Here is a 27,971-nt window from a genome sequence, read left to right as displayed (position 1 = left end):
CTATATATATTGTTCAATATTCTTGTCAATTAACTCCTTAAAAAATATAACTGTGGTCTTTATTATATCTATGCAGTCTTGATGAGGCCTAGATGGTTACTCACAACATTTACAATATAACGGTATACAAAAATACTTTTTTTTTTAGTATTAACAGTGTTCACCTTCTGATCAAATTCAGATGAAAATGTAAAACTGCCTTAACGTGGTTTTGGGATAAATAGTCTTTTAGAGTTTTTACAAAAGTACAGATATGCATGGGGGGGGAAATCCGTTATGTGTGTTCCGGTTTCTGTGCAAAGGTTGATGCGGGGCGTCGTTTGAACGCTAGTAACCTCAGTCGATTCACCGAAAATAACCCGAGCACTGCAGCATCAGCACCAGCGCATGCGCATCTGCGCTCTTTAAAGGCACAGCGCCTGTATATTTACGTCAATGAGCATAAGATGCTGAACTTTGTGAGTGTACAATTTTTATTTACAACCTACCGGACTAATTTTACATTTTGTGTTTGTTTGTTTGTTTTTACTTTCTATACTGGTTTACATTATTTCGACATTGCATTAGACATTTTGACCAATTGTGTTAGTATTGTAGAGAAATTACAATATGTGGCAAATGACTTTGCAACAAGGTACACATTCCACTAGAAATGCACTTTTGTCCCACACTTTTACTACGTGGTGCCATCCAGATTCATATATTCTTATATTTAATGTACAATTATACAAATAAAAACCACGCATGTAAGCATGTATCTGTGCCCTGGAGCACATGTCCATCACATGTCAAGGACATACGTGATCATTTCATAGGGCGCAGTCACCTGGGTAAATACCTAGCTGAAACTTGATGGCATGTCAGACGAGCAGAGGCACATGATGGAGCATCCTGGACAGCCGCGGGGAAACTCGAGATCCCCACCTGTCCCGTGACCGCATGTGGCACAGCGCCAACCCGCCCTGCGAGCTTTCTGCAGAGATGACTTCTCCTCCAAACCCCCACCCCACCCACACGCATGCTTCCATCCCTTTCTATACCACCTCGCCGCCAGGCCTGAGCGCAAACAGTTTTTAAACCGGGCCTGCACATCTGGATTTTTTTCCCCCCACATCTGCACTCATTCAACACGAGGGGATCGTTTTTCATCCTGCTCTGATCTGTGGCGTATTCTGGTGTCAGGTTTGAGGAGAGAGGAGCCGATCGGCCACTGATCTCCCGCAGCAATTGGACTGCTGCGGTACCGATCCGGTGTGGATGCTGATGCGGGAAACGGAAGTGAACGCGCCTGTCCTTAGGCAGACTTGTTTACTGAAGTGAAGATTGAAATGACTGATTGCCTTCCCGTCAGCTGACCGGAATGTAACTTCTTCTCTGATTATTGACTGTTCTGTCGATGCATCCTTTTCAACCTTCATGATTGTCATGCATGTTTTGGTCTCGGGCGATTCGAGATGCCGGATGGATCTGATTCCTACAGGAAAGTAGCCGGACGTGTTGCGGACTCTTTGTGCTCTGTGCGGAATCCTCTGTGATCTATTCGGGCATGTCAGGATCACACGGATATCTGTGTAAATAAATAAGAGCATTAGCCTGCTGCAGACGTACCACTTCATCTTTTTTCACCAAAAAAAAAAAAGTAAGTTTCTCCATCAGCACCACTCTGTAGTCCAGTGTCATTGTGCATGCTTTTAGATTTCTGTATGTAGATACTCCGCAGTCATTCATACATCACTGATCTGAATTTTTTACACGCTGCGGGACTCACAGCTGAAGCAGAGGTAACTCTCCATAAGGATTTGCTCATGTTATCACAATCACCTAATTGTGTATCTGTTTCTAATTCATTTTCTAGTGAGAGCCACTCCGCATTAGTCACCTGTTTCGGAAATTTCAGCTTGCACACTGCATAACACCACATCCCTTTCTATTTCCAGAGGAGTGATTTAATGATATCTCTTTACAAAAAAAGCCATGTTCTCTCATTAAAACCTGTCTGCTCCTCCCTGTGTACCTGCAGTGAGCACAACCATGGCAGGGTGGTAATGGAAGGCCAGTCAATCGCTAAAGACCCCTGCTCCAACACCCCACCCCGACCCCTCACCTCCTCTTCAGTGAGTAGGATTTTCCGAAACATACACCTTGCCGTTTGTCTGGAAGTAGAATTTAGTGCACCACTTATTGTCAGTAGATGAAGGTATGGTTGATGGGTGGGTTTACTGTTTGTGCATCATGTATACATTTTCCTGGATGATTGGTAGCCTGCTGTTGGCTTATTTTGGCTACGCTCACAGTCCAAGGTTTTTTTTTTTTTTTTGACAACAGGTTGTGTGAAATGCCACTTAACCTGTAGACATGAGAAAAATCTGTTTCACCCAACCTACCTACCCACTGCTCTATAATTAACACTGGTGTCAGAGCTTTTTCCCCCACCAGGGCTGGTATGATGAATTGATATGAGGAGCAAGGATTGAATGCTAACAAAGAGCCTGTGTGAAGTTTATTGCTGATCTGGATTATACATATTAATTTTATATTTCTAATCTTTAGAAGAAATTGTGTCTTGATTGACTGACTGTCTGACTGAACATGGTATTCTGGATAACTGCTGCTTTAATTGGATGATGTGCAGAACCACTCCATAGAGAAGGAAAGAGAGTGAGAGAAAAAGAGATCAGGTGCTCTTTAGGGCAACATCAGGATCTGGTGTAGATAGTGTTGAAGCCAAGCCTAAGTGCATTGCTATTGATGCGTAACACTATAACACATTTGATGCCATGGCCTCTTTGGTGCGGTCAATAGTGTTTTTCCTTCTACATCCATTTTGCTCTTCTTTTCCTTTCACCATGAGATGGAATGTGTGGTCAAACCCTATAAGCCGGCATCATCCTTATTATTATTATGATTAGTCTGGGAACTAGGATTAAAAGAGGTATTCAAAGTGACTTGTAGCCCATTTTCTGATCCTTTTTTTCGGCTTCATTGTCATGGCTTTTGTTTTCACATCATGCTGGTGCCCCTTTCTGATCTCTGTTCCTGTAGCACCCTGGTGTGTGTAGAGCATGTGTTCATTGTTAATCATTAGGTTCTTATGAATCATCACTATGTTTTGGGAGTGTAGTCAGAGCCATACTTTCACAAAACACTTCCAGAATTATGATCACTGCATTCGTTACCGCATGCACGCATGGGTGTGTTTATTTTCATTTGTCCTATGAAACTACAGATTATCATTGTAAGCAGTGGAAGGAAGAATAAATTGAAAGAGAAAGAGAAAAAGAACTCAAATATAAATATGTAGTGAAAATCTATTTGAGTAAATGCTTGATTGACATTTTTGGAATGTTTATATTTTGCTAATCAGCTATGATTTGTCAGCTATGCTGAAGTGAACACCATCTCAAATATCATCATTATTGAAAGATGAGTAATGCTAACTGAATAGCTAAATTACTCAAATGCTGTTGGGTTTGTTAGCTTGCTTGTGTTCCTTTCAACATGATTCTAGCCACACAGGTTGCTACCTAGTGGACAGCACTTACACATAATCTGAGCTTTACACATACTGACTATTGATTGATTTGGCGCATACGTAAAATCTAGTCTTTTAACAGAAAGCTGCTTTTTATAATTGGGCGACTTTAGTTAGCCAATTTTTAATTAGCTTACAGTTTTTCAGGGTAAAAGCATTATTATTATTATTATTATTATTATTATTATTATTATTATTTTATTTTTTTACCTTGTAATGATGAACATAAATCTTATGAAGTTGAATATTGCATTTTGTAAGCGAACAGTAGTAAGTTTTAAAAACTGTTACAGTGAACTATGTAATAAAAAATAAAAACAGAATGCAATGATTTCCAAGTCTTAAAAACCCAAATCTTAATAGAACATAGAAAACATGTTCTAAAACAAATATTTAAACTAAGCGAATGGTAAATCTTAAGGTAAAAATAAAGTAAATTTAATTTGATAACTGCAACATTAGTTGAAAAATCTTCCTCCAAATGTTTATTTTAAGTAATACCTACTTTTCCAGCCTTTTGATGCCCAATCCTTCTTTTTTGAGACGTGTTACAGCCATCCAATTAAAATTTGAATTGAAATACGAAAACCTTGTTTGTTTGGAAAATGGAACATTATGATCATATGATCTTTTCTCTATAATTTGTTTGCGATTAGGAACTAGATAAAGGCTGGGAACTAAAAACTAATAAGCTTGGCAAAAAAGGAACAATAAATTCATGCATATAGCCAGCAAAACTATTTGGATTCTTAGGCAAAATCGTTTAGCTACTTTAAAATATATATATTTTTAAAATATATATAACTTTAAAATATATTGTCTAATATCATATAATAACAAATTTAGATAAGTAATAACATTTAGACATAAAATAAAATTACATTACATTCATTTTTTTAATTTTAATATAATAATATCTTACCTCATTTTAACCTAATTTTATAATATTTTTAATTGAGTAAGATTTTGGCACCATGCACGTTGAAATTAGGTATTTATTAAAACCCTGTAATTTTGGGGGAAAAATGGTAATATCTCACTCCTGCACCTGAATGTGTGCAAACGTATGCATGAGAAGACTGCCTAATGTAAATTTTGAATATTTCAATCATAAATGTATCATAAATTACTGCACTCATACAAACTGTAGATTAAAACTGTTGCTGTAGTATGTTAAGAGAATTATCCAGATCAACATATAGAAGAGCTTTGTAGTGTCTATTAAAAACACATCTCCTTTATACTAGTTTAGTACGTCATGGTCTGAGCTTTAAAAAATATCTGATATGATTGCAATTAATTAAAGAATATAAAAAAAGTAAAATACAGAAAGTGATCCAACACAAACCCACAAATGAAGATAAATAATACTTTACATTTAATTACACCGAAGGAAATGTTGGCTTATGTGCAAAGGACAGGCCGTACTGTCTGAGCATAGCTGAGAGCTGTAAACAAATGCCTCAGCTAATGGAAGATGTAGTACATGCCACTCTTATGAGGGAGGACATTTTTCCACTTCTGCCTTTTCTTTCATTATTAATTAGCATATTATGTTTCCAGGGCTCTTTACGCTTGAACTTTTATGGGTGTCGGGGATAAAAAATGGGCTGTGTTAAGAAAAATGTTCCATTTCATTTGGTTTATTTAAAGTTCTGCACTTTACCATAAGATTAATAAAGGAGGCCAATTATTTGTACTGTTTACTTTTTACTTTGAATCTGTTTACGTATAAAACCTTGTTTATTTAATTACACCATCGCATTTGGTTTTGCTGGGTGTTTAGTGGGTTCTGCTTAGAGTCTTCTTCTTCTTTTTTTGGCTTCTCCCATTAGGGGTCGCCACAGTGGATCATCCGTCTCCATACCCCCCTGTCCTGTACATCTGCCTCTTTCAACCCAACTACCTGCATGCCTTCCCTCACCACATCCATAAACCTCCTCTTTGGTCTTCCTCTTTTCCTTCTTCCTGGTAGCTCCATCGTCAGCATTTTCCTACCGATATACCCCATGTCCCTCCTCTCCACATGTCCAAACCATCTCAATTTCGCCTCTCTCACCTTGTGATGTCCCTCTAATAAACTCATTTCTAATCCTGTCCATCCTCGTCACTCCCAACAAAAACCTCAACATCTTCAGCTCTGCTAACTTCAGCTCCACCTCCTGCCTTTTACTCAATGCCACTGTCTCTAAACCATACAACATCGCAGGTCTCACCACAGTCTGCTTAGATTACTAGTCAAACATGCACATTTTTTTTAAAGACTGAGACTATAACAGAGCTTGATTACATGAAACCAAAACCAGGTAGCGACAGAATCACAGGGACCAGCACACTCTTTATGTCATATTGAGAGTACTCAAGCAACTCTTTTACCAGCCTTCTCTATGATCAGATTACTTACGTCTAACCCTGCACCAATTCTGTATCCCAAACGTCAGTAATTTAAATGTCAACAACCATTGTAATGGTAACAATTAGAATATTTAATTGTGTAATATAATAAGTTGTTTTGATTGGTATAAGGAAGTTCTGAACTACCTAAAATCCAAGAACAATAAGGATAGTCTTTCTCTGGTTAAAGAACTTCATTCAGAAGGATTGCACTAGTAATTGAGTTGCATTTAGGATCAATTTAAACACATCAGAGTCAGGCTTCATCACAGATAATGAAAATCCCAGCTCTCGTTAGACTCCTCTTTATGCTTTTTTTGGTCTTTAAATCTTCATAACATCACAGCTGTGGAACTGAAAATACAGAACAACTTGTTATGCTTAAAAGCACTGCAATGTTTTTACTTCAGTATTTAGTGTCCTCATATAATCACTAAGTCATCTGGTTCAGATATTATCCTTTGTACAGTCTGTTTATTTATAATAATTAAACATTTACCCAGAGGGGGTTTGGCATTTCATATGATCTTTGTTCCATAATTTACAATGAGACTAGGAACTAGATGCACAAAAAACTGGGAACTAAATAACAATAAACATGGCAAAACATGAAAATACAATATATGGCCAAAAGTTTGTGAACACCTGACCATAAGATCGGTATGTGCTTTTTGTGCTATTCCACATATAGTCCCCATTTGCTGTTTTAATAACTCCACTACTGGAACAGGTTTGTGTCTCCTAGTTCAAATAAAAATCCAAATTTGTGGTAAAATTTTCGGAAGAATTACACCTAGCTGAAAAAGTCAGATATCCCGGTTCTGGAGTGGGGAATTCTTTAAAATCTGGGAACACGGGTAGCCCTAATTAACTGCTGATAATAAAATGAGAACCTTGTAAAGCACATAGAAAAAATAGATAAAGTGGTGTGCAGAAATTTTCACTCCACTTATATGTAATATAATTCCAAATTAAAAAAAAGAGTAAAAATGTGCAATCTAATTGCATAAGATTTCACCCTTGAAAAATGTGTTCTGATACAGGACGTTGTGCTCCAAAGTCACATTTGATTATTAATTATTTTTGCAAACTATATTGATGCCCCATGCGTTATTATTATGGGCTGTTTCCTTATGATTAATGACATTCAGTTCAGGTCCACTACATAATCTGTAAAAGGTCATGGGGTGAATACTTATTAAAAACTATTATTTGTGTATATATAAACAGTGCTTGGGGACTAAGGAGACCAGACTAAACCAAACAAACAAAATTCTGGAAAACAAATCAGGAAGTTAGAAACTGTATAAATACAGGAGTCCTGTGTGGCAATGTAATGCAGTCAGCACATTCTCACAGTGTCCCTGTTTTACAGATTGCTGCTATGGCTGAAAAGCCAGAGCAAGGGACGGTCTCCATCCAAATGAAAGAGACAGGAGGAGCACCTCCGGATGCAGCCATGTTGACCCACTTGAAGAAAGTGGAGAACCACATCACAGAGGCACAGAGGTTCTCACACCTACCACGGCGCTCGGCTGTAGACCTGGAGTTCACCGAGCTTTCCTACACTATTCATGAGGGCCCATGCTGGAGGAGGAGAGGTACTTAGTTTATAGTTTAGAACGCATAGATTTTACCAAGTTTACATCTAAAATCCTGGTCAAGGATTGCTAACTTAGCCAGATCATATCATTTTTTATTTGCCAGTTGATGTGGTCTTCTTTTGTTGGCAACATTGTGTGATTAGATGGTTAGCATTTGGAAGCAGTTGAATTTTAAGATTCAGTAAAATTGTGTGACTTGCCTACAACATTAATATGATAAATATTGTTTATTAAAAAGAAAACCCTCTCCTTTAAAAAGTATGATGGTCCATTGAATTTCATTAATTATTGAGATATACTTCTCATAGCTCAGTGCCTTTACTTTTATTACTGGAGTACATAAAAAAGCAACTATTTTCAAATTTTATTTAAAAAAACACTTTTACTATTTAAAAAAACAAAGAATTTTCACAGCATACTGGTGAAAATCAATCCTATAAGATTTTGACATTTTGTTTATGTGCTTAAATGCTTGATCAATCCTGAAGTAAATAATTCTTGTACCAAATAATTTGATATTGTGTAGATTGGTTAGATTGCCATTCATTTTCCACAGATAACATCCAAGGGTTAAACTGTGCTAATTTTAACAATTTCATGAATAAAGTAAATAATAGTTAGCTAAATTCTTAAAAAATATCCAATTTATGGCATGTTTAAAGGTGTGCATTTTCCCCTTTGTATGCTGGTAATTTTTTTTTTAAGCAGAAAGAAAGATTAAATTAAAAAATGCTGATGTTTCCACTTTGTTTTGCACTTTGGTTTAGGATTCATTCCCTATCAATGATTCATAAGTGCATTTTTTTCACAAAAATACTATACCTCTGATTTAACTGGCAATAAATGACTTGTCAGCTTACACTGCCAGGTTTACATGGCCTGTGGGATTCTGTGCCAGATAACAAGTAGGTGAAAACGGCTAAACAGCATTTCTTCATAGTGACACATAGCAGAGGCATTGTTTTTTCCACACTTAATGTTGGGATCGATACTGATGATTTACTGTGTATCTCCCTGCTTTATTATTCTTCTACCTTTTTTCTTATGCTTTCATTCTTCAGCTTAAAAACATATAAGGGACTGCTTTCAGACACATACACCCACGCTTGCGAGTTTTTATGTTTTCACACAATCTACACCCCGTGCTCGCCGACCTAAAGGTTCGAGTAATGCTGTACTCAGCAAAGTTCAGACAATAATTCACTTCTGTTCACCAACACACTGCTGAGCTGTTTGCTCTGCTTAACTAACCCTCTGGATTAAAACTGGTCCATTAGCCATTCACTTGTTTACACACATACACACTATTAAAACACTAAAACACTGGCTGCTTATGCAGTGCCACTCTTTCATTTTTTTTCTTACAGGGACACATCAGTAAAATGACCTTGTCAGTGCTCTAATTCACATATACAGAGAAACTGACACCAGTAAAATACTCATGTAACATGCTTGTCTTTGGGCCTTTAGCAGGATGCAGAGGCTGGCGTCACACATAATGCTGACACACACTTCAGCTCTCTTGGGAACAACGGGTGAAATCATATCCATGTAGCTGTGCACTTACATAAACACATAAAGAACAGGACAGAGCATTATTTTTTTTTTTTAATATGTAAAGCTAGGCATAAAAGGATGTTTCTATTTATCTATTTCTTTTATATATTGAAGAAATTTTATTTTCAAAAGTATGTTCTATAGTAATGTTTAAGGTTTATAATAAGCAAAACTGTAGAAACAAAGTTTGGGTAAAAAATATGTAGCTTAGAAAACATTCCATTTCACAATATTACAACTATTATATTAGATTAGATTAAATGTAGCTTAAATTGTGAAATATTAAATATTAAACCAATATGGCTACCATTCTATACTTCAACACCATGCAATACCATCTGGACTGCTGCTAACTGTAATCACCATACAACAGTACAATGACTCAAAGCATAAGTCCAATCACTGTACGTGTTATTTAGAAAGTAAACAGTCAGCTGGAGTGTTATCTATGAACCGCAACACAAGGTCGGAAAGAAAGAAATATCCAAGTAGTCTATTCAACTAGTATTTCAGCCAAATGTTTGAAGAAACAAACTGTCTGGACATCAAGAGTGTGTCAAGTGGCTCAGAATAATTCAGGACCATTAATATTCAGTTAATTAATATTTAACTTTATACCTGGAAGTTAAAGTGCTCTTTCTAATATGTTATCATTTTTGTAACAACTCATCTATTTCGCATTAGTGTTCTAGTGTTTTTTTAGTTAAAAAATAGATGACAAATTTATAGTTGTTGATTTGGTGCTTTTTGTGAGGAGATATATATTTACTTTATGTTTATATAAGGAGTATCAGATGTCCATGACAGGCAATAAGTGTTCTGGAGCAGAAATATGTTTATAGGTGATAAGTAACCAGTAACTCAATTTTTTAAAAACATTTAACTACAAAATCGTAAGTACATTTCATTCTTTAAATCAATACAAAATCACTGTGGGAACTGAGAAGCATCTTAAAAGAAATAATTTTTCTATTTTCCATGGTACCCGATGACTACTGATTACAGCCACAGTTCTCCTTTTCCAGTCACGCATTATATTGTTCCATTTATTCCACTTAAAATTTGTTTTGGTTTATTTGTTCTGTATTTTTGGTTTATTAACAGCTTTAGATGACTCCATCTGGCTGAGTCACAGAGGCTTAGAGTCCAAAATGCTGATAAAATATGAAGACGTGGATGTTGATGTATAGTGCTATTAGACACCCATTAGAAAGCATCCTTGCTCCATTATGTAGTCCTGTCAGGCAACCTAACACACACACACACACACACACACACACACACACACACACACACACACACACACACATTCACTCACATTTCTGCCAGTTATGCACAAGAGCCTCCTTCTTGTTTCATATGATGTTTCTGAGAATAGAATGCATGTCTGTATGTGTTACACTTGAAGATCAATTTAATTTTAAAGGATCTGCATTTTACTTGACTTTCTGAGCTATTTGGAATTGTAGTGTGTAACATTATAGAAAGATCACAGTGTAAGATATATGAGACAGAGTTGAGTAGGTGTATGGCTGCTCTTGTTCCTCCCTTGAACATCCAATTGTAAATGTTAAGCTGCGGTACATTCTTTGTTGTTGGTTTTTTCCACTTTATCTCCCTCCCCGATTGATCTTCCCTCTGCCCCTGCAATCTCATGTATTTTGTTTGCTGCCTCCTTCCTCCTATCTCTCAATCACCGTATGATGATTTTTCTCTTGCTATCCTGCACCATTTCTCTTAATAGTGTCATCATAAGTCTTGTGAAAAATCATAAATATTTCAGCAGAATTTTAAATTTTTTATCATTTCATTATTTTGCCAAAATATATGACCAAAAAAAAAACCAGGTTTGCCTTTCATGATAATCATCATAAATAAAATGAACATTCCACCACCACTATTGCATACAATCAGAAAAATAAATGAAATTGTGTGAACATTGCATTATTCCATGTATTAACACAATTTGCACTAAAACAGAAAATCAGTACGGGACAGTTCGAATGCCACTGCCTTCTTTTTAAACAGCCAATGGGATTTTGTTTATAGCTTGATCTAAGCCATACTTGACAGTTAGTACCATGGATGAGTGTAGGACATTGTAGATTCTAGAGAGCATTTGACAAAATAAATCTGAGGAGAAGCTGAAGTAAAGAATGATGTAATAAAAATTCCATCTGGAATTGGTAGAGATACTGGAGAATGCATATGTTTTCTTGTCTTGTCTTACAACACACTAAAAATGGGGAGAGTTTAGATTTATTGTAACAGAGTGACTCAACCAGAGTAAATCAGGCACAAACAGGAAGAGGCACATTTGACACTGATCTAACAAACAAGCACATGCAATCATGCAGTTGTCAATGCATTCAGCAGCTGCTAGCACTCAAGTATTCAACTCAGTTCCCTGACATCAGTTCACCCCATTTAAAAATTTAATCATATTGTTACACTTAATAGCTGTATCTAATTATTCACTTATTTAATGATCTATTATTAAAAAAGAAATTATATCTTCTTGCAAGAAGATTAAATCTCTGCTAAAGAATGAATTTTTTTTTTTAGCTTTTACAGCTGGTTTTGAATCAAAGGCTTTTTTTTTCAAACTTGTGGTTGAAGGATGAACCAGTAATTTAGATTTCGGTGTTAATTATAAATATGCTCAGATTAAGCATTAAAGATCCTACAGCAATCTTTAGCATGTGCATTTTTCCCATCAAGGTCTCCAGCCATTTGAAACTGATGAAGTGAGTCGCATTCTTTTTTTTTTTTATCATCGCATAGGTGTATTTCCTTGATTTCCGACGGGATATTACGGATCCTTGATGAGTAGTACAAAGCTGAAAGCATGACAGTGTAATACGAGCTATTGTTCCGGACTAGGACGTCTGTTTTCCAGACGGCACATTTGCTTCCTCCTATTCCTGCTGATATGCGGAACTGAAAATTCTGGCCTGACTTCTAATTAAAAAAATAGAAAGTAAAATGAAAGACGAAAAAAACATATTTGAAAGGATGCCATTGTTAATGATATCAGCGGGGTGTCTGACTGACAGTACACAGTGACATCAGCACAATCCAGAGCCTAAATTAGGCCGTAATTTACATTTATCAGCTGCATCAAAATACATGGCACTTGAATGCATTTGTCGGGTGATCAGTATGCCACACACACATCAGAAGGCTGATTCATCGGCATGCCGTGCACAGCATTGATACTTATAAGGCTATGCGACGGATATGTGCCCAGACTCCCATTCACTCACCATCTCACCCCCCACCCACCTGTCTGCCTCTGTATTACAGAGAGATTGTAAAGATTAGAGATGAGTACACACGTCTAATTAAGGCACATGGTCATACTGGTAGTGTGCGCTGCACATATGTACTATTTATACTGCCAGTGCAGTTTAAACTATTATCTCTTACAGACAAATCAAGAATTATTGGCATGCTTTAAGAAACATTACACACATTACTTCCATATTTTTCTTCCCACACATTTGGAGATATCTTTCCTCTAATTAAATCATAAGATATTATTTTTTTAAGTATTTCTTTTTTTTTTTTTTTTTATAGAAGGAAAGAAGCTTTAACGTGTAACATATACACTACAGCACAGTGAATTTTTTTCTTCCTATATCTCGCCATATTTGAAACCTGGGGTCAGAGCAAATGGTCAGCCATGTTCAATAACCAAGAGCTTTTAATGATATTTTGCAGTATAACAAGAACATGTGAACCCCTGCTTATTCATGCATGTATCAACCAATGTATCAGCAATGTATTGCATATAATAATGCATAAAATATTTCACAAGATCTGCAGTTAATTGTTAATATCAGAATGTAACATGCACATATTTTTAAACATATTTTTTGTGCCACACAGGCTAGTTTATGTTTTTTGGTATTGCTGAACTTCTGGGATTTACCCAGAATGGTGCACAAAACAAAAAATATCCAGTGTGCTTTGCATGGCCTTGGTTTTGTTGCTCTAATCTGGTAGGAGCACAACTTGATGCGATCTTGTGCTGTTGTAGGCCCTGTGTTTTACTGCTTAACATGAAAGTTCGGCCATTTTCTTTTGACAATTCATGGTTGTTGGCACAAACAACTGTGCCACCGTTTAAACCACTGAGAGTAAGCGCACTTATTAAAGTAGACTGTAAAAGGCAAATTTATGGCCACTCCCAAAAGATATTTCTGGACACGGAGGTTGTTGAGGGAGGCAAATAAGAAAAAATGTGAACCTGACTCTGCAACCCCAAGCTATTTGGTTTCTCAATGGAGATCCTTGCTGAGACCCACCACAAAACTTCAGCAGCTATTATAAAATACTAAAAATAGACTAAAAGTAAAAAAAATAAAACAATGGTGGACAGCAACACGTTGTTGAAAACTGGGAGGTGTATAGTGGTACTGCTAGTGATTACAACTGTGAAATATGTTGCTGTATCATTGATTTTCTGAGGCTGTTTGCCAGGGGACCTTGTAAGGATTGATGCCATCAGGAATTCAAGCAATATTATATTTCAGCCCAAAGCTAAGTTGCTTCTGCATGATGGGGTTTTCCTTAAGAGAATAAGCTTAAACAAATATTAAAAATAAAACAAAAACTAGACAAAATGAATGGTTTATAAAGACAATGTCTGTATTTGAATTTGAACCCTATTGGGGGCAATGTGGTTTGTTTTCAGGCATCCTCAGCTCATAGGGTTTGCACAATAAAAGCATTTCTCAAATACAGCAACTTGTAAATAATGTCTACATTATGTTTTAGTGTGCACACACTTACTGTATATTAAATGCTGTTGGATGTGGTTCAGATAATTTATACTTTACCAATGGAGGAAAGAGAGTTTCAGGGAAGAAATATGCTGTACTGCAGGCTATGCATTAGTTTGTACACCCACACGTCAGCATGTCACATTTCATGGTTCCTTGTGTGTAATGTGTTACAATGGGTGAAGCATTGACAAATGATTAATGAGTCATAAACCATCTGTTAGAAAAATCATTATGGACAAGCAAGTTAAGTTTTATAAAAAAAAAAAAAAAAAAAGTTCACACTGTGCAAGAAATTACACTGTAAATGACCTTTGTAATATTTGCACATAATACTTCATAAATCAAGACTAAAATGAGATTATTCATGAGGATGCAGTGGGGATAAGAGCAAGGCTTTATATGCAGATGGGTGGGTGCCTGGTTTAAAGCAGATAACAACAATCATTCTGGTTGAAGAATTACCATATTAAATTTTTATTCCTTAGAAATTCCTTAACATATTTTGTGATACATCTTCAGTTGCTTTGATAATTATTGACAATGGTAGATATTCTGATAGATATTTATGGCAAAATGCAGGAGGGAATGCATATAACTATCCAATAACATTTTGACTGATGGCTCAACTTCTGTCAAACTCCAGTTATTCCAAAAAAGCATTGGCTTTTATACCATAACTCTGTTGCATTCTCAAAGAAGTTTCAGCTAAAGCAGAAGTCACAGTTTTATATGAGTTATAAACAAGTACATAATCATTTCTATAGAAAAAAAATAATTTTACAGAGACTTTTATAGCCAGCAAAGAAGTGTGTAACTATTAAAGTTTTCTGCAAAGAGACATTCATTTGAACATTTTCCAGTGTTTAAAAAGTTGTGTCAGCACTTTTACTTCAGTGTCAGCACTTTTACTTCTAGGATTTAAGACCTTTTTCAGAGTAAACTTGGGGGTGTTTTGTGCAAAGCACAGATGGTTGTTAAGTTGAATATTATTCACGATTGCCCTTTTAAATGGTGTTTGCATTTTTACATGTTTACATTTAATAAACCCATTTATAAAACATGTGTATTGTTTACATGAATATACACTATGTATTGGCCCCCTAAGAACAGGACAGGCAAGCAAGCGACTCATAATCCTGGGTAACAATAGGTAGAAGAGGTGCAGTGTTTCTTTACTGCATTCACTATATTCAAATTTATTTGTTTGTTCATTTGTTTACTTTTTTATTTATCCATTTATTGCTCGGGTAAAATAAAGAAGGCATTCTAACTTAGAGTACCTGGATTCATTACTGAACACTGAGCTAGTTAAACCAAACTGATGTGTACACAAAAAATGGGTTTTGTAGTTTCTTGGCAACACAACAAGCTGCATTTTTATTTTAATCTTATTAAGTTCAAGTGAAAGACAAAATTTTATTATGGTTCAATGTTCAGTCTGCCTAAAGATGTGGAAAATCTTTCTAGCTAAGTGTAATTTTCAGATTGTGAAGGGTTATCACAGGAAACACTGCCACATTTACTGCCAGAAATGTATAATGTAAATCAATAAGAACATTATTTATTCATGTATAGGATAATTGTTAATTTTTACAAGGAATTAGAAATTATTCACTCTAAGATGGTAAGGACTGGGTGAGTATAATGACCTAAACTGATATGTGTCTGATTTTTTTCAGGTTGCAAGGCTCTTCTAAAGTGTTTGTCAGGGAAGTTTTGCAACCGAGAGCTTATTGGAATTATGGGGCCTTCTGGGGCTGGCAAGTCCACCCTCATGAATATTCTTGCTGGATACAGGTGAGTGAGAGTGAAAGAAAGAAATATGAATTCTTCTGCCAGATCTAGTTGTCCGTCTTTTTTTTTTTATTTGTTTAAATCATCCATTTAAATGAAAAAGGTAATACATTTTGTAATACATTTATTCAGTGCTATATTTCCTATGGGTAGGAAGACTTACCTCTTCCTGAAATACGTAAATTAGCACTTTCCAAGTTTGTAGAATTCAAGGGTTATATTAATATTAAGTTTGTAATCTTGCGTACCAGTGTAGATTTATTCATTACTAGAGACTCAAAGCACTTTTGTACGTCGCTCTGGATAAGTTCGTCTGCTAAATGCAGCAAATGTAAATGTATATTTCCCAGTGGTCCCTGCACCTGTTTACTTTACCCCAGTTGCCCCCATAGCTGCTTAATACTATTATCAGTTTAATACAGCTGGTCTTTCCATATGTCAACTGTTTACTTTTATTTTTTCTTCTTTATTTTCCTATATTTGCTCACTACACTTTTCCCCCCAATTTACTTACAGTTTATACAATTAAATTATTTTATCAATTTGCGTGTGTAATGAAAGTTGTATTGTATTTATTGCGCTCTCTCTCTCTCTCTCTCTCTCTCTCTCTCTCTCTCTCTCTCTCAATTGTTTAGAGAGACTGGCATGGAGGGTCAAATCCTGGTAAACGGGAGGCCACGTGACCTTCGCACCTTCAGAAAGATGTCCTGTTACATTATGCAGGATGACATGCTTTTGCCACACCTCACCACACGGGAGGCCATGATGGTAAAACGGCTCATTGGGGGGAAAAAACATTTTATAACTTATCTCACACTTTTCTTCACACTTTTCTTCTCTGATGCACTATTCACCTTTTACTCTCAATTACGTCTTGCAGGTTTCAGCCAACCTTAAGCTAAATGAGAACATGGAAGTAAAGAAAGAATTGGTGAGTAAAACAGCCATGGTTTATGCTTGCACCATCTAATCTGATGTCTGTGGAGTACAACCACCACACTAGAACAAAGAAATATATTTAGTTATATGTCTATGTTTGTGTTGGAAACCTCACAGATTTGAATTTACAAAAACATTTGATTTGACCTTTGTGACAGGTGAATGAGATCCTCACTGCTCTAGGCCTGCAGGAGAGTGCACACACTCGTACACACTCTTTATCTGGAGGTCAACGAAAACGGCTGGCTATTGCACAGGAGCTGGTCAACAACCCCCCTGTCATGTTCTTTGATGAACCAACTAGGTGCATTTAACATTTTTATGTGTGATGTCCATATACAGGGAGTGCAGAATTATTAGGCAAATTAGTATTTTGACCACATCATCCTCGTTATGCATGTTGTCTTACTCCAAGCTGTATAGGCTGGAAAGCCTACTACCAATTAAGCATATTAGGTGATGTGCATCTCTGTAATGAGAAGGGGTGTGGTCTAATGACATCAACACCCTATATCAGGTGTGCATAATTATTAGGCAACTTCCTTTCCTTTGGCAAAATGGGTCAAAAGAAGGACTTGACAGGCTCAGAAAAGTCAAAAATAGTGAGATATATTGCAGAGGGATGCAGCAGTCTTAAAATAGCCAAGCTTCTGAAGCGTGATCATCGAACAATCAAGCGTTTCATTCAAAATAGTCAACAGGGTCGCAAGAAGCGTGTGGAAAACCAAGGCGCAAAATAACTGCCCGTGAACTGAGAAAAGTCAAGCGTGCAGCCGCCAAGATGCCACTTGCCACCAGTTTGGCCATATTTCAGAGCTGCAACATCACTGAGTGCCCAAAAGCACAAGGTGTGCAATACTCAGAGACATGGCCAAGGTAAGAAAGGCAGAAAGTCGACCACCACTGAACAAGACACACAAGCTGAAACGTCAAGGCTGGGCCAAGAAATATCTCAAGACTGATTTTTCTAAGGTTTTATGGACTGATGAAATGAGAGTGAGTCTTGATGGGCCAGATGGATGGGCCCGTGGCTGGATTGGTAAAGGGCAGAGAGCTCCAGTCCGACTCAGACGCCAGCAAGGTGGAGGTGGAGTACTGGTTTGGGCTGGTATCATCAAAGATGAGCTTGTGGGGCCTTTTCGGGTTGAGGATGGAGTCAAGCTGAACTCCCAGTCCTACTGCCAGTTTCTGGAAGACACCTTCTTCAAGCAGTGGTACAGGAAGAAGTCTGCATCCTTCAAGAAAACATGATTTTCATGCAGGACAATGCTCCATCACACACGCCCAAGTACTCCACAGCGTGGCTGGCAAGAAAGGGTATAAAAGAAGAAAATCTAATGATATGGCCTCCTTGTTCACCTGATCTGAACCCCATTGAGAACCTGTGGTCCATCATCAAATGTGCGATTTACAAGGAGGGAAAACAGTACACCTCTCTGAACAGTGTCTGGGAGGCTGTGGTTGCTGCTGCACGCAATGTTGATGGTGAACAGATCAAAACACTGACAGAATCCATGGATGGCAGGCTTTTGAGTGTCCTTGCAAAGAAAGGTGGCTATATTGGTCACTGATTTGTTTTTGTTTGGTTTTGAATGTCAGAAATGTATATTTGTGAATGTTGAGATGTTATATTGGTTTCACTGGTAAAATAAATAATTGAAATGGGTATGAATTTGTTTTTGTTGTTGCCTAATAATTATGCACAGTAATAGTCACCTGCACACACAGATATCCCCCTAAAATAGCTAAAACTAAAAACTACTTCCAAAAATATTCAGCTTTGATATTAATGAGTTTTTTGTGTTCATTGAGAACATGGTTGTTGTTCAAATTAAATCCTCAAATAAAATTAATCCTCAAAAATACAACTTGCCTAATAATTCTGCACTCCCTGTATAGTCACTGATCAATTTATTATTAATACCTATCTAATCAGCCTGTTATGCAGCATTCATAAATTCATACATACATGTATACAGATCAAAAGTTTATGTTGACATCAAAATGAGGAAAAAATGTAATCTCATTGACTTTGATCCTGGCATTGTTGTTTGTGGCATTCCTAACAAAGTGGCTAGTATGTGTACATAACAATGACTGAATTTTAGGCAAATATGTTGTTTTGTAACCAACTATGTATTTTAAAAGGCATTGTTAAATGCTTGCACCTCAGCAATGTAAGTATTTACACTACTGTATTTGCATCTATTTGTGTGTGTGTGTGTGTGTGTGTGTTTATATATATGTGTGTTAGTGGTCTAGACAGTGCATCCTGTTACCAGGTGGTTTCTCTAATGAGGTCACTTGCTCTGGGTGGAAGAACCATCATCTGTACTATTCACCAGCCCAGTGCTAAACTTTTTGAGATGTTCGACAAGGTACTAGACACTATTAAAATAAAAAACTCACAAAATGTACACTTAATAATTATAATTATAAAGAATGATTTATGTTTGTAGCAGTTAGACTGAAAATAAAAGCTCTAGATAGTAAGCATAAGTCTGGGCTGTGGTATTTTTCATACAGATTGATTAGCAATTCTAATTATAACATTAGTGATTAATTAATTATGCAGGGATGTACCCCAGAATGCTACATCAATATTTGTCAATACTACAATTAAAAATAAACTAGGGATAGTGATAGTTTTTATGTAGTGTCTAATCTGCATCCTGCTTTTGTTGTGCTCTGTGTTGCAGCTGTACATTCTGAGTCAGGGCCAGTGCATATACAAGGGCACAGTCCCATATCTCATCCCCTATCTGAAGAACCTGGGTCTTCATTGCCCTACTTACCACAATCCTGCAGACTTCAGTATGTACAATGTGTGTGTGTGTGTGTGTGTGTGTGTGTGTGTGTGTGTGTATGTGCATGTTTGGGGGTATGTTAGTTAAAAAGTGTGTTAAGTCAGATTGATGTATAATCTTTTACTTAGAAATAAGTTATATTTGTGCATTTTAAATGCTTTGTAACAATGTGATATACAATAGTAGTAAGTTACTTTCATAGAGTAGCAAACTCCTTACACATCACTGAAAATGTTCAGCCAGAGACTCTACTTTCTGGAGAAGCTCACTAAGTTTATATTCTTAGCAACTCCCTCCTGTTCTACCAAAGAGATCATACTGATTGGTCTTTTTAGGGTATAGCTGTAGATTTGTCAACAACTGTATGTCTCTCTAGACATCGGATAGAATGGCAGAACACATCATATGCAACCCTCTACCAGCCATAGAGGACATTATCTAGACACAGTAACCGATGAAAGATTGCAGTCATTCAGAATACAAATAGACTCCATGTCTAGCAAATGTACTCTTTGTGTAGGATTATTTACAGACAGCCTGTCTGCTAACCAATAGCAGATAACTCTTTTGTTGTTGCATTTAAACAAAGTGTTACATTTTATTTTGTGTATGTAATTCTTTCTTTCTCGCTATACCTATGTACATAAATTGTACATATGATATACTGCATTTTTAAGATTTACAACACAGGCAATGGGTTGATTAAATCTGGAAGTGGGATGATTGAGTCCACAAACCTTTTGCCATTTAGTGTATATGTGCAGTATTATCATAAATTACATGTTCTGTTTTTTCTACTCTCTAAATAGTTTGTAGACACAGTAGAAATCCTTTAAGGCTCTTAATCTTTCCTACAAACTCTGTGCTTTCATGTGTTCTTCTACAGTAATCGAAGTGGCATCAGGAGAGTATGGTGATTTAAATCCTGTGCTCTTCGAGGCAGTGCAGGGTGGCATGTGTTCAGAGGGTGAAAAAAAGAACTCTAGTGACAAGAGTGATCCCACAACCTCCTGTCCATCACAGTGTAACAACGTGAGTGGCACATGCACTCACTGGTGAACAAACATTGTCATCTCTGTCCATTGTGCCTCTCTTCCTCACACATGTTCTCTTCTGTTTGGACAGGAGTCAGGACAAATTGAAAAACATACCTTTGCCACCAGTACACTCACACAGTTCTGCATTCTTTTTAAACGAACCTTTATAACTATATGCAGAGACATGGTAAGATTTTTTAAATCTTTACAACATGTTAAATAGTTTAATACAATATTTTAATATTTTTCATTTTTATGGTTTGGGAATTTTTTATTGTGTGTCCAGGTGTTGACCCACCTGAGGGTGATGTCACATTTGTGTATCGGAGTTCTGATCGGTCTGCTGTACCTGAACATTGGCAATGATGCCAGCAAAGTGTTCAACAACACTGGATTCCTCTTTTTCTCCATGCTCTTCCTCATGTTTGCTGCATTAATGCCCACTGTCCTTACATGTAAGTACTGGGTTGTGCTTCTTTTTCTGTCTGTTCTTTTTTTTTGATGAAGGGTAATTATTAATATCAATGGGTTATAGTGGCTATATAAGTTATAACGTGCATTTGTTTTTGTTCAATTGGCTAATTTTGTGCTACTGTTGCAGTTCCTCTGGAGATGTCAGTCTTTATGAGGGAGCATCTGAACTACTGGTACAGTTTAAAGGCTTACTACCTAGCAAAGACCATGGCTGACATTCCATTCCAGGTATGGCATTAATCTTTTTAAAATTTATATTATATACTCTATCTAACTATATTCTCTTTATATCAATATACACTCACCGGCCACTTTATTAGATACACCTTACTAGTACCGGGTTGGACCCCCTTTTGCCTTCAGAACTGCCTTAATACTTCTTGGCATAGATTCAACAAGGTACTGGAAATATTCCTCAGAGATTTTGGTCCATATTGACATGATAGCATCACGCAGTTGCTGCAGATTTGTCGGCTGCACATCCATGATGCGAATCTCCTGTTCCACCACATCCCAAAGGTGCTCTTTTGGATTGAGATCTGGTGACTGTGGAGCCCATTTGAGTACAGTGAACTAATTGTCATGTTCAAGAAACCAGTCTGAGATGATTCGCGCTATATGACATGGCACGTTATCCTGCTGGAAGTAGCCACCAGAAGATGGGTACACTGTGGTCATAAAGGGATGGACATGGTCAGCAACAATACTCGGGTAGGCTGTGGCATTGACAAGATGCTCAATTGGTACTAATGGGCCCAAAAATGTGCCAAGAAAATATCCCCCAAACCTTACACCACCACCACCAGCCTGAACCGTTGATACAAGGCAGGATGGATCCATGCTTTCATGTCGTTGACGCCAAATTCTGACCCTACCATCCGAATGTCGCAGCAGAAATCGAGACTCATCAGACAAGGCAACGTTTTTCCAATCTTCTATTGTCCAACTTTGGTGAGCCTGTGCGAATTGTAGCCTCAGTTTCCTGTTCTTAGCTGTCAGGAGTGGCACCCGGTGTGGTCTTCTGCTGCTGTAGCCCATCCGCCTCAAGGTTCGACGTGTTGTGCGTTCAGAGATGCTCTTCTGCATACCTCAGTTGTAACGAGTGGTAATTTGAGTTACTGTTGCCTTTCTATCAGCTCGAACCAGTCTGGCCACTCTCCTTTGACCTCTGGCATCAACAAGGCATTTGCGCCCACAGAACTGCCGTTAACTGGATATTTTCTTTTTTGGACCATTCTCTGTAAACTCTAGAGATGGTTGTGCGTGAAAATCCCAGTAGAGCAGCAGTTTCTAAAATACTCAGACCAGCCTGTCTGGCACCAACAACCATGCCACATTCAAAGTCACTTAAATCACCTTTTCTTCCCCATTCTGACGCTCGGTTTGAACTGCAGCAGATCATCTTGACCATGTCTACATGCCTTAATGCATTGAGTTGCTACCATCTGATTGGCTGATTAGAAATTTGCGTTAACAAACAGTTGGACAGGTGTACCTAATAAAGTGGCGATGAGTGTATATAAGACAGGATGCACACTCTCAGATAAAATATATAATATACCAAATTATATAAGATTTTTTCACGACCTGACTGGAGTTCAGTAACAAGGGTGCTCAGATATGATTACCACACTCACCTTAATAGGTGGGGTTATGTTGATTTAATAGTACAGTCGAACCCACTTATCTCGACCTCGGTTAACTCGCCAACGTTTTTGAAGTGGAACCACCAAATTCTTGCTTTGTCTTAGCATTTTTTAATCGGTTATGTCGATTCTTTTATGTCGACAAACCCTAATATCTTGAGCACAAGGGGGGCAAATTTGCCACTTAACGTCGGTTATCTCGATCAGCATGACCAATCGCCTGCTTTTGCCACGTCACCATTTCACTACCGTATTTTCGCGTATATAAGACGCGTCTTACAGAAAGTTTTACATACCCCTCACCCAGGGTGCGTCTTATATACGCGAAAATACGGTAGTGAGACGGCACTGTGCAGCCGCAGAAGAACTCGCGGAAGTGGCAGAAAAAACAAGCCTTACAGATGCTATGTTGGAAGTGTAGGACACTGGATAGCTTTTTGTAAAAACGAACTACAAATCCCAGCACCATCAAGCTGCCACTGCTGCGCCCTTGAGCAAGACCCTTAACTCTCACCATGCTCGATGGTAAGTTGCCCTGGAAAAGGGGGTATTAATAAAATGGAATGTACGTTTACATAAATGTAAATGTAGATAAATAACTAATTTGATAAGTGAATTCATGCAGCTCAAGTAGTACTACAAATCTTGTTATGACACATTCTATGACTTAATTTTAATCAAATTAAGTTAACGGTTGACAGTTAAATTCTAATGTATGGAATGTACTCGACAATGTACTCGACTTGACTTTAGAGTCCTACAAGTCATTTGCCTGGTTTTAAACATATAACCTTGGATTCAGCAATAAGCTTGTTGTTAAACCTTTAGATTACCAGCCGATACAAATGGGCTGTTTTAATGTTGCCAGTTCGAAACCAGAATCCAGTATGGGTTCATCCAGAGAGGCCTTAAGGGACTCTTAGACAAGGTGTGAGCCTACATCTGTAGGAAGGCATGCAAAGCCAATTGTGCTAGGTTTATAGAGTTTATGATCATTTCCTGAGCTGTTAATGACATAGCAATCAGTCTGTACACCATCCTATGATGGCCTGGCCAGAGGTGTCATACCTCCCTATTCATGTTTGATGTCAGTGTGTGACAGGGCATCAACTGCTGCCCTGTTTCAGGGATGTCGAGTAGAGTTTGATTGATGCTTCATTTGAGGACATGAGAATGCATAGAGTAGGCCATGAGGTCAGTTGTAGGATATTTAGTCTTGTATTAGATGGCTGTTCAGTTCCAATGTTTAGACATCTGACAGTGAATGGACTTGCTGGCTGTCTAAGCTTTCTGAATTTCCATGATCTATTGAACCACCTCTGGGAGCAAATGCCACTCTCTTATATGTATGTGCTGTACAGCATGGCTTCTGTATTCTTGAGCTGACCTGGTAGGTCAGGCTAATTGATGCCAAATCCATTTTCATACCTCTGTGTAAGATATAGTGTGTTTTTTTCACCTTGTACCTTGTGTGATTTATGTTCCTGTCATTATATTGATGGGATGGATCAGGATGTAACAGTTACTTGGAGCATTGGCTAGTTCTGGTTCCCATTTTTTTGTATTAATAGATAGACATAACTTAGCTCGTAGATTTAAATACATAATAGATTCTAAAAACTGGACAAGGACCACTGTCCTTTAGAAAAAAAATGTATCTGGAATGGGACATAATGTTCTGACCATGGGGTTTACCAAGGCCACTGCTTTTCTTGCACCAGAGTGGCTACTTGATTAAATTAGTTTGCATGTTTTCAGCCACCTCTATTCTTCATAGATGTTCATTTTGGTGCTGTATAGTGGTAGACGGTGTCTTTTGGTGGCCAAACCACTGGTGAGTCAAGGGCCCAAAATCACCTAATAGGAGACTGAAAGTTAAATTTGAAGACTTTTGGCTGTTCTGATTTCATATTCTGAAAACTATTCTTTTGTCTTAATCCTACTTATTGACTCAGGTTTGTAATTTAGACTTCACAGGGTTAAATGAATGTGTTTGACAGTGCTGACTGTGTTACCATTCCTGGCACTGCAGGCATGTACCTCAAAGCTTGGGTCTGGTGCTATAGAATATTTACAATTTTCTTCATCGTGCTCTGTTTATTCCTTACTCTGAAATTGTCCCTGGCAGCCTATTCAATGCAATAAGTTGTTCATCTGCCTCTGAGTTTCTGGCCACTTGTCCCTGGTGGAGGGTAAAATGCAAGCACGATTTACCATGATTATGTCTATGCATTAGATCAGGCATAGTTTTTTATTTTTCAGTTTCAAATACAGATTGCACATTATCTAACAGGCATCTCTTAATAAATTTCTAGTCTGTTTCAACAGCATCTTCAATGATAGAAGTATAAAGGCTGGTCACTGTTTTTATTGCAATTGCACCTTACAGGCAACAGGGGGCTTGTAACTCATTTCTCACTGTCAAAATAGCCACACTAAAAGATCTCTCTATTGTTGAATTATCTTTTCTCTCTCTCCACCTGCCCCACACACATAGGTCTTATGTCCCATAATGTACTGTAGTATAGTGTACTGGATGACAGATCAGCCTCCAGAAGCGGGCAGATATATCCTTTTCATGGCTCTGTCCACCTCCACTGCCCTGGTGGCTCAGTCTCTGGGGCTCCTAATTGGAGCTGCTTCCACTTCCCTGCAGGTGGGTCAATACATCACAGATACACATACATAAATACTGATACACATGAATAAGCTTGAACATTCGATAATGTTTTCTGAGATCACTATTTCTCATTGCAGGTAGCTACATTTGTAGGACCGGTGACAGCCATTCCAGTCTTGCTTTTCTCTGGATTCTTTGTTAACTTTGACACCATCCCAAAATACCTACAGTGGAGCTCCTATCTTTCTTATGTCAGGTCAGTGGCAGCTTTCATAATTATAATGAATCAGTTCTGGCACAGGACTAACCTGTACAACCCACTCATCACCATTTAGGTTTTTTAGAGCTGGTGACTTGAGTAACATTGAATCCATATATCTGGAGACAATAATTTTTAAAATATATATATTCTACAAAATAAGTTGCGACTAATATGGGACTATTAGGGTGACACTTTTTTAATATAAATGAATGTAAATATCAAATATAAATCTATAATATAAATGTTTGAATCATATGTTTTTGTTCTTCTTTGTCTCACAGTGTGTCTTATTGGAACACGGTGCAAGCTTACCAACACTTTATACTTCTGCTTATTTAATCATGTCAACTTTAATTATTTCATCATATGTCATGGAATGATGTGAGCAAAGTAGTGAACCCTGTCATTAATTATATTATAAAAGCTAAAAGTCATTCCCTTGCCAAGCTCCCTTTTTTCCTCGTTTGAACTTAATATTACAAAAATGCATCGATTAAAGAGAAACTCTCATCCTGAAGTCTTTTCAGTATAAAGAGCTTGGAACTCCTTAAAAAATTAATTTAGAAAAATGTCCTTACAGAAAATTTATCAAAAACCTTTGACTAATCTGAATTAAGACTTCCAGTCAAGCTACAATCTAATATATTTTTACTTTTACAGGTATGGCTTCGAGGGTGTGATCCTCTCCATTTATGGCTTGAACCGAACAGACTTGGAGTGCCCAGGCATTGTCTGCAAGTTCCAGAAACCCGAAGAGGTGTTGCAGCTGCTGGACGTAGAAGACGCAAAGCTCTATGTGGACTTCATAGTCTTAGGGGTTTTCTTCCTCGTTCTTCGGTTCGCCACTTACCTAGTGCTGCGATACAAAGTCAAGTCTGAACGTTAGGGCATGACATCAGCTTTTACGCTTGTTTTAGTTTGTACAAACCCACATATGGCATTATGTTTCAGATAACAATTATATTGTGGAGATAAAACTGTGCAATGTTCACCAAATTCTTTATTCAATACAAATGGATTTTATTATTTTTTTGCATAATGATGGATTTTTTTTTTTTTATATTGCCTCAGTTTCTTTCAATTAGATAATAATTGAACAGTGCAGGGTCAATATTGCCAACAGATGACTGTGTTTTGTTTTTTTATGCATTTTTATTTAATTATTTTTTCCCCAGTCCTATTTCATGCAGAGTTCTTGTATTAAATACAGTACAACATGATGACCAAACACTTATGTTTAAGAAGGAGCATGAAGGTTGGTGAATGAGGTTGGCGCCACAGAGCAGCATTTGTCTCAGCCGACAATCTTTTACTTGCCCTATACATTATGGCCTCTCCGAATATGAACAGGCTTAAAGATGAACAAGGCAGTATATGAGCAAGTGCCTGTCAAACAACCACAACAAAAAAAAAGAAGGCTCAACCCTCAGTTTGCAAATTGTACTTTTGGAGTAACTGATTTCATATTACAATCACAAACAGCATTGTTCTGCAGTATGACTGTATTTTCCTTCGTCTGAAACGATTTAATCAGCATACTGATCAGCACGTCCTTGTCATTTCCTTTATGTTCTTCCTTGGAGATACAAAGCAGCACAACATCTACCTGACCCTACTAATGTACATCTAATAAAACAAGGGAGAATGGATCTACATTCTTTAGCTCTATCGTCAGTAGATCTAAGGAAGTACAGCAAGTGCTCCTAATGTGTGCTACCTGAGAATGGGGTTCCCAGATGAACACAAAAACATTTTTGTTCATCATGTGAACCAATGACATTTCTGATCTGAGCTTTTCATTCAATTTCCAAAAAGTAAAGGATAGAGATATGGTCCTATGCTTTTTCATTTTTTGATGAATTATTGATGGATTATTGGACACCGAGTATGAAAAATGTGCCTCGCTGCCTACACTGGACATGAGGCTAAAGAAATGATTGTGAATGGAAAAACTGGAATACAATGTAAAGAACTTTTCCTGAATTAATGAAAAAAAGAAAGCCACAATTTTCTTGGAAGAAATGGAACCGGAAACAATGCATTCCTAACCTTTCCTTTACTATATGAGTAAATGAAAATTCCTAAATCTACTACGAAACTATTTGCTCGACTTTCATAACTGGAGGACATACTGACTACTCAGTATCATTTCTGCCATCAGCTCTACTGTCAGCTGACCAGACTATGTTTTATCAAAATGCTGGATGGACAGTCTGTGCCACATTATGGCTTATTGTATACTGCTTGATGGACTTCAAATGCCTATTTATGAGCACCTCCCTGTACACTTAAGTGTAACTGCTTACCTTATTCAGCCTCTTCAATACTGCAATGCAATGCCAAACGTCTTACTTGACGATGGACACGATGTGGCGCTTATTCATGCTATGTGTTATGTCTGCTAATATACGTAATTATAATAACCCGAGTGTGTGTGTGTGTGTGTGTGTGTGTATATATATATATATATATATATATATATATATATATATATATATATATATATACACACACA

At 37.3% G+C, this 27,971-nt stretch overlaps 1 protein-coding gene across 2 annotated transcripts; it reads left to right on the top strand.

Annotated features, from left to right (window-relative positions):
* The first annotated feature begins 55 nt into the window (after positions 1-55).
* Positions 56-27,938, top strand: abcg4a (ATP-binding cassette, sub-family G (WHITE), member 4a). 2 transcript variants are annotated; one of them, XM_046839794.1, is made up of 17 exons: positions 56-1,638; positions 1,771-1,781; positions 2,021-2,114; positions 7,302-7,527; positions 15,557-15,674; positions 16,307-16,439; positions 16,552-16,602; positions 16,769-16,914; positions 18,865-18,988; positions 19,310-19,424; positions 20,304-20,449; positions 20,543-20,641; positions 20,741-20,909; positions 21,056-21,156; positions 25,072-25,230; positions 25,332-25,450; positions 26,117-27,938. In XM_046839794.1, exons 3-17 carry the CDS (start codon positions 2,046-2,048, stop codon positions 26,340-26,342), a joined length of 2,001 nt encoding a protein of 666 aa, XP_046695750.1. In that variant the 5' UTR covers positions 56-1,638; positions 1,771-1,781; positions 2,021-2,045; the 3' UTR covers positions 26,343-27,938. The 2 variants fall into 2 exon arrangements, with proteins under 2 accessions (XP_046695750.1, XP_046695751.1); XM_046839795.1 differs by lacking the exon at positions 1,771-1,781 and having other exon boundaries at positions 56-1,639.
* The last annotated feature ends 33 nt before the right edge of the window (positions 27,939-27,971 follow it).

This window comes from Silurus meridionalis, chromosome 25 (genome assembly GCF_014805685.1).
Source record: "Silurus meridionalis isolate SWU-2019-XX chromosome 25, ASM1480568v1, whole genome shotgun sequence".
NCBI classification, from domain to species: Eukaryota; Metazoa; Chordata; class Actinopteri; order Siluriformes; family Siluridae; genus Silurus; species Silurus meridionalis.
Note: the sequence above shows the minus strand (reverse complement) of the source record. Positions and strands in the feature narration are given on the sequence as shown.